Source organism: Chroicocephalus ridibundus, chromosome 4, assembly GCF_963924245.1.
Source record: "Chroicocephalus ridibundus chromosome 4, bChrRid1.1, whole genome shotgun sequence".
Taxonomy (NCBI): domain Eukaryota; kingdom Metazoa; phylum Chordata; class Aves; order Charadriiformes; family Laridae; genus Chroicocephalus; species Chroicocephalus ridibundus.
The window spans coordinates 82,591,558-82,601,557 of NC_086287.1; the positions used below are offsets into that span (position 1 = coordinate 82,591,558).

At 42.2% G+C, this 10,000-nt stretch overlaps 1 protein-coding gene across 12 annotated transcripts in view; it reads left to right on the plus strand.

The window, feature by feature from the left end:
• ZNF536 (zinc finger protein 536) overlaps nucleotides 1-10,000 on the plus strand; it is a 352,702-nt gene that overhangs the window by 340,647 nt on the left and 2,055 nt on the right. For all 12 annotated transcript variants that reach the window (XM_063334486.1, XM_063334478.1, XM_063334480.1 and 9 more), the window contains one exon: nucleotides 8,775-10,000. This exon is cut by the window's right edge and continues 2,055 nt beyond it. In XM_063334486.1, the coding sequence (XP_063190556.1) occupies nucleotides 8,775-9,010 (236 nt within the window). In that variant the 3' untranslated portion in view covers nucleotides 9,011-10,000. The remainder of the gene's footprint in view (nucleotides 1-8,774) is intronic.

Here is a 10,000-nt window from a genome sequence, read left to right on the forward strand (position 1 = left end):
GGTGTGCCGTCGAGCACGGGGTGCTGCACCGCGCCGGGAGGACGCGCCCACCCACAGCCGTCTGAAATACACGGGTCCTCAGAAAGCAAAGTCTTCAGCAGTCTTTCAGGAGAATTTTTGTTTTTCAAGGTTCCGCAGAACATTTAATATTTGTTTAGTAGGACCTTTTCAGCTATTCTGCTGATGTTTTTCCTTTTTTTTTCCAAGAAAAGATCCGTTTTCCCTTCTAAATCAAAACTTCCTGTGTGAAAATCTTACTCTTCTGAAAAAGAAACAAATTCTGTGCGAAGTGTCTGGAGCTGAGCAATCCCGTTACTTTATCAGCTCTTCAAGAAATGTGAAATGTTTGTTTTCCCAGGAATTGTATACCGTCAGCGGCTTCAATAGCCATCTTGTAATTTGCTTGTATTTAGTGTACCGTAGAGGGCTAGCAAGTTTCTCAGTCTCCCTCCAAATAATTATAGTTTCTATGCTCCATATAACAAAGGTATATAGTTAATTAGTGATGTTTCCCATAATTTTGTGACTGATTTGTTTAGTAAGTTAAAAGCATAGGAATGAAGGGAAGTCACAGATTTTTCCCCTTGTTTCTCTTTATCATGAGTGTCCAGGTGGTTGTCAGCCCTGTGTCGCGCTGCTTTACTTTTTGGGTTCGTTTGTTGGTGGTTTTGTTTTTTCTTGTTTCGCTTTTAAAGGAAAATTTAGTGTGTGATTATTAGTGATTGTAACCTTTTGCATCAGGAATTGAACAGTTCCTTTAAGTGCAGTTTTTATTTTAGGGGGAATGTGTGAAATTAACTTAATCTTTTAATAATACGTGTTAAAGACAAAGTGTGGCATCAACTTCTGCTTTTCCCTGCCATCATTAAACCCTTTGGTGTACTCATCAGCAAGCTGAAATACCTATTCAGAAACACCAAGCACTGTATAATATGCTAAATCAAGAACACCTTGATGACTAAATCACATCTACCTTTGATGACATTTCAGGAAAGCCATGTAGGTATCTGAGGGTTTAATTTGATCCGATGAATGGAGATTTTTTTTTTTTAAAGAAAAAAAATCCTTGAAATAAATTAGGTAGAGATTAGGTATTTTCACTCTCCAGCTCTTCCGCAGCCAGCAATGGTTCAGTCATTTGCAACCTTGCTTCTGCAGGTGTCTGCAGAGTGCCGATCTCTGCAGAACGCCCGGGCTGCGGTGCTACGCGGCGGCTTTGGGATGAGTCTTTACCCCAGACTTATCTTTCCCTCATTAAGATCTTTCCTGTAACCCACAGCGAGAGAAAGGTTTCTTGAGATGGCAGTGCACACCTTGGACCTGAGCTGCCCCTGGAAGTGTCTCCTCTGTGTTAGTGAGGGGGGAACTTGGGTAACTACTCTGGTGCCTCTTATCAGGAACAATTCCTCTGGTTGCTCTTAGGACTTTTTGCAGGGTTGAGCCTGGCAATAAAGGAATCCGGTTGAATGGAGGGTGGTCAGGGGGCTGCCGTAGCTTTAGGTGTCCCATGGGAAACACACAACCTTAAGCCTTAGCTTTGGTAGATGAAAATGCTCCCAGGCCTTCCTAAAATGCAGATAATTATGCTTTTGTGTATATACTTCTATGGTAAATCATCAAAAAAGCCTCAGACAAGGCTTTTCGTTTTTATGGCTTTTCCTGGTCAACATGAAATAGAGAGTTTTTAAAATTTAATTTCCTTTTTTTTGTAATCCAATAAAGATATAAACTTCACAGAATATTGTAATTTTCCCGGAAGACCATCTTGGTTGGTCCTGGACCTGTGTGTAAATAAACATATACTTTTCAATTGTTTTATAAAAACTTTTATTACATATGTGAACCCGATTGGATGTACTTTAATCTGTCTGGTATTTTGGGAGTTTTATAAAATGCATATTTTGAGACCAATAAAGTGGAATGGCTCAATCACAGTCATTATTGTCTATTGGACAAATATATTTATTCAGCATTTTCCCATCCATACTGTTATGCTCCAGATCAGAATGGCTGCTTTAGAGCCATTCGGCCCTCCTGGGTAATGCTTACAGTACTTGGGATGTTTGCTGTGGATAGTAAATGTATTTATGAAAATTTATACGTTAAAAAAAGGAAATCGCACTAGCCAAGATTTAAATGAAAATAGTTCTCCCTTTGCAAATGTTTGTTATTACGCTATAATAACGTTACTTTAAAATGGCAGTGTTCACCAAGACGCCTGGGACCCTGAGGCTGTGGTCTGAGAAAGCCATGAGTTAAGCCCGGTAGTCGCTGCCAGAGAACTAGAGATGCTCACAAAGTCTTTTTTTCCTGCACGGAAAGCACGTGGCCATCATTGCCTGCCATTGCTTCTGAGGCATCGCGCGCCTCATCCGTTTAAAGGTGATTGTACCTCAAATGCAAGCTCGCTTAGGGAAAAACGATTTAAAGCAGTTCTTCTCGGGGGGTTTGGGCTCACTGAAGGTTTGAATGGGGCTTGCTGACTTTGCGCTGTGGTAGGTGTTGATTACATGGACCACAGCAGCATGGACCACCCCAGCAATGCAGTGGGACTGAGTATGCTGGTGCAGGAGGCAGTGGCCATCCATCCTGAGCCACTCCAGCTGGACCAGCTGTAAGAATGCCTGGTCATGGCCAGAGGTGGTCCTGGCCGTTTGGGACTGCTACAGCAGCCCAGGAGGTCAAGTCCAGATCTTCAGCGTCCAACATCTCAACTAAAGAGGTTTGCCTCCAAGAAATTCAAACCTTTGAGGCTTTTCACATATTTCTTGGTGAGGACATAATTTATTTGTTTTAAAGAGGTAATTGCAGTTATTTTTGATTTTCACCGGAAGGATATTCTTAAACCAGGCAAAGAAATCTGAAATGAATTTGCCGTATTGCATCGCAGTAAGTGCTATAGCCATTGGCCATCTCAGGAAAAACATTCTGTCAGATAATCATGGCCATTTTTGCATTTTAAGGGAACAAATGTCATATCTAAGAAACACATTTTATTCAGGACTTAATTATAATTTATAGTACATTGCACAGCATTTGTTTTCTGTTCATCATTTTATTGCTCTTCTGCCTTTTCCCTCAATTTATGCATTAAATTCTGTGTCTGTGTGCCTGTGCGCGTGTATCTGTGTGTATATATGTACACATATGCAATATAATAAAAAGTGGTGTAGTGGGGACAACAGACGGCTTGTGTGTGATGTATTATTGGCATTTTTCTTTCAAATTACCGTTTTCTTGCTGCTTTGGGAGAAAGCCATGATTTTGCTGTGATTAGTACACTTTTAACAATCTGGAATAAATTCCTGATCTTATTCATGTGACTAGTCCAATGCCCATTTTTAACGTTTTAGTGCAAAGCCCTACATATGTGCCTGCAATACCACAAAAATAAGATGTTTCTTTGTGGAAATTTTTTATAGAATTTGGATGCCAATCAAATATTTTTAGAAGTGGAGAATTAATGCGGCTTGACCATGTAAATGATTTTTTTTTAATGAAAAAGACTTTAGTATTCATCACTCTTTCTTTCTCTCTTGTTCGGGTATTTCTTTGTGCTAATCTTAAATAATGGGTCCATATCAAAGTTAATAAATTAGTAACTATTAGCAGTGTTTCGATTACAATAAGTAACCCGGTGACACTTTGTTGACATTGACTTTTCATGTGTTCCAATAACACATTTGGAGATAAGACAAAGCAAAATAGGTTTGGCAAGTATTCGCATCCTGAATAACTCGTGGGCAATGGTTGTGTTTAAATCCATGGCCCCTGCTTTACAAAGACTTTCCTTTAAATGCTCCTAAACCCCAGACTTTGAGATCCGTGTCTTTCTCCAAACCTGCATTTTCTGACTCTGTTCGGCTGATGCACCATGTTGGGCTGCATCAGTCATGCCATGTTATGAAACCTAACGCGATGTGACTGATGCAGGCTGACGTGATGTGTCACCAAGCAACATATCAGATCACAAACTTGAAAGAAAAGAAAACAAACTTACTTTTTTTTTTTTTCTTCAAAGCCTAAATTAATGAAGCAGCATATATTTTTAAAAAGGTGGACTAGTTTCGAACGTTGGGGGATTTTTCTAAATATTGATCCCACAGAAAAGTTCTCTGTCCTGACCAGAAAGTAACTCCCATCCACGCTCCTCGTTCTCTGCAGCGTACGCTCAAAACGGTGATGATGCTGATGATCCTAGGTCATCTCAGCACTGCTGGCATTGCTGGGTCTGATTCTGGAAGGTTTAGGTCACTTTCTGAGTACTGGCTCCAGCAAGTGCCGGAGGTAATCACCTTTCCAGGGGAAATCCGCACCTTCTAAAAATGTTCCATAAGTCCAGCTACCATTGTTGCCATTTTAGCTGTGTTTATTATTATTTTCTGCTGCTCCATTTCTTTAGAATCTCAGTGTCAGTCTAGAGGATTACCAAGTCTCTTCACATGCTCAGTCTCTTCAGACTTCAGAGAACGTTGCTCCACGATAGGATTGTTTCAGCTGCAAACAATATATTGTCCCCTATCCTCACTTTTTGATCTGAGAAAGATGCACCATAGTTTGCCCCCCTCATTGGCCCACCTTTAGTCTAATTCTCCTTACTACAGATGCAATGTATTACGCATTATCTCCTGAACTATCAGGAAGATTTCTTTTTTTTTTTTTTCTTTTGAAGGGCTTTCATATAATTTTATTGGAAGATATACAGTGGGTAAAATATATATGAACTATAGCTTGCTAAGAAAGAACCTACCAACCACTGCTAGATAAAACGTTATAAATTTATTGCCAACTTATCTGGGAAGGGTTATTTTAAGAGCCTGCTGCCCACAACGAATTTTTGAGCTAAAATTAATGGATGGGGTACCTAAGAGAAATGGGCATTTTCCTTCACCCCTTAGTTACAAGCAAATTGCAGATATTGTTATCTTTGCAAGTGAGAATAATCTCTACTTTTTGTACTACTTCTGCTGTAAACAATGTACCGCTCGCTTTCCTATGACCCCCAGTCTGTATACATATTTATATATTATTCATACCAGATTAAAAATGAATGTGCTCTTTACCACAGTTGTACTGCATAGTGACAATACAAATTAACTTATTGTGTACTTACTTTTCACAAGGCAGTGATGTGAAATTTTGATGGCCTGAAAAAGTAAGGCATGGGGGAGGCGGTGCAGAACTGAATCCTTGTAGGTGCACTTTGTATTGTCTGATGTATTAAAGTGCATTGAATTAGTAAATGCCATTCTCTGCATGGAATTGCACAGCTTTGAACTTGGTTCGGTGGTGGGCAGAAAGGGTTTGTATTTGTTCTGGCACGTAGAATCATAGAATCATTTAGGTTAGGAAAGACCCTTGGGATCGAGTCCCACCATCAACCGCATTCTACAAAGGTCTCCCCTACACCATATCCCCTAACACCACATCTAAACGACTCTTAAACACATTCAGGGATGGTGACTCCACCGCCTCCCTGGGCAGCCTATTCCAGTGTCTGACCACTCTTTCTGTGAAGAATTTTTTCCTAATGTCCAGTCTAAACCCTACCCTGTTGCAGCTTGAAGCCATTCCCTCTTGTTCTATCGCTAATTACCTGTGAGAAGAGACCAGCACCAACCTCTCTACTATGTCCTTTCAAGTAGTTGTAGAGAGTGATGAGGTCTCCCCTCAGCCTCCTCTTCCTCAAACTAAACAGTCCCAGCTCCTTCAATCGCTCCTCATAAGATTTATTCTCCAGGCCCTTCACCAGCTTCGTTGCCCTCCTCTGCACTCGCTCCAGCACCTCGATATCTCTCTCGTATTGAAGTGCCCAAAACTGGACACGATACATGTGAGGTTGTTAGCTCCATCCACGCTTTGTGGATTCTTTGGTTAGAATTTCTTTGCAGGAATTAATTAGGATGCCCATTTAACGATGGCTACTTGCAGGTAAAGCATTAGGAGCTGCCCGGTGAGATCTCATGCTGTTGGCTAGTGGTACCGATTCTAGCTACAACTGTCCAGTGCATTTCCACACTACATGATGCTCGAGGGGCTCAGAGCGGGGCTGATGGGCTCATGGTGCCTGCTCGCTCCTGAAGTCCCATCGCTCTGTGTCTGTGCTCCCTGCACGCTGCTCTGCGAGCAGTATCAGGGACATTTTATCATCTACAGTACATCCAGTCACTGGCCATTGCAGCACACAAGAAGGACCAAATGGACAGGGTATCTTTTTTTCTTTTTCCATAGCATCAGTAAAAACAGACTAAATAAGGGTGGAGGGTAAGTCATACCATTTGTCACAACTGAGCAGGGCATCTTCTCTTCTTACAAAGAAGATGGTCTTCGGCCATCAGACGGTCAAGTGAAGTGCTGGAAATACTGGAAGGGAGTTGATGCTGATGGTGTAGATAGTCTCTCATCTCGGTGGATGTGACAGTGGCAGGCCTTTACCTTTTGGAGAGAGGGAAAAATCACTTCAATTCTTCACGGAGCACACCTCCTTCCCCTTTACCCAACATTTCTCCCACTTCAGCCAAGGCGTTTTGGCCCCTCTCCGAGCAGACTAGGCAATAGGCCCCTTAACTCTGCCCGGTCAGAGGCATTACCCAGGAGGGAGAAAAAGGAGAAGGATAAAAAGAGCCAGAACCCAGCTGTGAATTCTGGTGATTTTATCTGTCTCTGATAAACAACAGGGGAGATGTAATGGTTTTCTTAGATTTTTTTTTTTTCTGAGTTCAGAAATATTTATAGATTTTCTGAAACAAAGAAAATCAGACTTTCTCCGGACCTTCTTCATATGCAGTTTTGAGAGCGCTTCCAGTTTTCAAAACTATTGTATTCAAAATTTTTCAAGCATATTTGTGCTTCTGTATTGATTTTAGGGATGACTCTAAGAGGCACTAGGGACACCTTCAATCTCTTTGTTGACTATTTCCTCATATCTTCCAGCTGAAATTTTTCTATAAAAGCCCAATCCAATTTCTGTAACATTATCTATGTAGGTTTCTTCCATTGCTATTGCTATGAAATTTTCCACTGAAATTTCACTTTGTAATGATTAGCAGCTTACGGATTTAATTTCTTTTTCCTTATGAAGTTGTTGAGGGAAACGTCTGTCTTTATCCCCGGAGAGAACTATAAGATTGACCCAAACTCCGTCCCAAGATTTATGCATAAACGTGTATGTTGGAGGTCTTGGGGCGGGTGGTCACGCTTCTGGCAGCCTTCAACTTGTAAAAGCAAAGGGTGGAGGGGAGCTTTCCAACCTTGGGAAAGGAAACGTGCCTGTGGTCCTGGGGCACAGGGCTTAGGTAGCTGCGGACTGGACTTAACGCTTCTGTCCTCTGGGTAGCAAGCAGTATGTTTTGGGGGGCTCAGCCTCCAAGCGGTAGTTTTGATGTCACGGTAAAAATGGCAAGTTATTTGAGCAGCCCAGAGCACTGATGCTGGCTTGGGTGCATTTACCCTGCGGGGGCTGCTCACGCTGGTGTGCCAGCAGCGGCGCGAGGTTAGAACCGGCAGTTATCCAGGCTCCCGTCTCTGCTGGGAGGGCTATGGTAGCATTCCCGCTCCAGTACAGGTAACAGCAAGTGTCTATTTGCTTATCTGTTAAATTCCCACCTAAAACCGAGGTGAGATGGTCCCAGTCCCTTCTCACATAGCGGGAAGCATAGTCCTCCTCTTCTGCTACACCAGCGTCTGTTTTATGCCTCCTAAGTAGTGCCACGACAGCAAAGGAAAATGTGCTCTTCAAATGTGGAGATAGGGTATTGTTTTTCACTTATCCTGGCTTTATGTAGATGGTCTGGCACATTTATTTATTCATTTATTTGAGCAAATTAAAGCAAGCTAAGCGCATTTGACCTCAGATGGTCCTGGTTTAAGTTAATTTGAGAGACAAAGCTCATAAAGTTCCAGTAAAACACATCAACAACTTCCCAGCATAGGTTGAAATGTGATTGCTGAAACATAACCTCCAAAACCAGATACAGCACGGAGATTCAAAGTCACAATAATCTGAAAAATAAGGGAGAGTATATTGATAGCCTTACTAAGGAGTGATATCTTTCATTCATGCCTTCGTTTTGCAGTCGGTTGCTGTTTCACCCACGAGAAGTGCATCTATCAGATTTTGTGCATTAACATTCCTTTTCTAATCTGGCTTGGACGTTTTATTTTAAAGCTGGTGATAACCTCGGGCCCAGGTCCAGCAAACACTTACGCGCTTGCCTATCTTTACTCACCGGAGTAATCTCACTGGAGTAAATGTTTGCAGGTTTGAGGCCTTGGTTATCTCAATCCGTTATTTCTTTCCATTAAAAAGTAATCTGTGCGATTAAAATAAAACATACAATTCTTTACTCAGAAACCCACCCAAAGACAAAGTGTGTTTATTAGACTAAGGGTCTGCACATTGTCATCCTTGAGTTGCGCTTCAATAAAAAAGATAATTAAGAAATGTAAAAGAAGGCAGTCTCGGACACGATTGCTCTGTATTTACAAGAGTTTGGTTTGGATCGCAGGCTGACGGATTTACAGCTGCGTCTGAGGAGGGAGATGAAATAGCCGCGCTTCTCCGGGAAACCCAAAAGCAGAGAGTTTTTAAAATGCAGTCTCTTTAACTTGGCGTCATGCGAATAGCACAGATTTCTTATTCTTGCTGAAGGCCGGCGGCGATGTCCTCCGTCCAGCAGGAGGGGGTTCTGCTGGGGGGGCTGTGGCGCGGCCGGCTTTGTCAGGCACCACCTACATAAAATAAAAAACTAACCAGGCTCTCGTCTGTCACACAGGTCACAGGCCTTTCCAGTGCAGATACTGCCCGTACAGTGCCTCTCAGAAGGGAAATCTGAAGACCCATGTTCTCTGTGTCCATCGCATGCCTTTTGACAACAGCCAGTATCCCGACCGCAGGTTCAAGCGCTCCAGAGTCGACTCCGAAGCTTCTGGGAATTTGGAGGAACCTGGAGCTGTCAAACCGGGGAGCTCGGCAGAGCTAACGGAGGAGGGCAGCAAGGCCCAGGAGTGATGCAGCCCGGCGGATCCGTCTCCGTGCGGCGGGAGCCTTTTACACCGGCTGTAGACGTGCGTTCGGGTGAGGGTGGGCTAACTGCCTTCCAAGCGAAAGGATGGCGTGCAAATTCCCAGAAGTGTACAGGATGCCGAAAACATTCAAACATATGTATATGTGCACAGACACACACGTGCGCATGTGTGTGTGTATATATATATATTTACACACAGAGACATATTCAGTCAAACCCACATTGAATATATATCTACATACACACACACACGCACCCAAAATCCACACATTCCATACGTGTGTGCGTGTGTGTGTTTAAATATATATTTTACACACGCAAAATAAATTTCCAGCCCTTGAAAATGGCTGCTAAACTGTTACCTGGCAACAAGTACTTCCAAACAATGTAGGTGGGATAACAAAGTGATTTAAAAATGTTAGGAGGTCGTTAGTTATTTAAAAAGCAGGGCAAATTTCAAACTTTAAAGTGGTCTTTGTCCAAAAATAATGCTCTTAACGGAAAAATGAGACCGTCTAAACGATTTAGTGTTGCCTTGAAGATGGAGGGGCTGTGTTTTCATTGTTGAAAACACCTTTATAATATGACACCAGCTGCTGTCATTTGCCTAGCATAGTAATGAGATGTGTTGGTAGACTGCCATGGTGCCAGTCTGACTGGAGCTGTCATTGCAGAGAAAATCAATTCGAGTGGTGTTGCAACTGCAGTATAGGAGAAACCTTAGACGGCCCATAAGCTAGGGTCAGTACTGACCTGTACTGAAAAGTATTGCGCTATTACATTTTCTTCTTTTGTTTTTTTTTTTTTTTCCTCTTTTCCCTTTTTTTTTAATACACAGCCAAATGAATCAATGGTTAGAAAAAATTCTGCAGCCCGATGTGCGATTGCAGATTTGAAATGTAAGTCCATTTTTTGTAATCATCTTGCGGTATTGAGGGAAATGCTTTTATTCCTTGTTACTTTTTTTTTCCTTG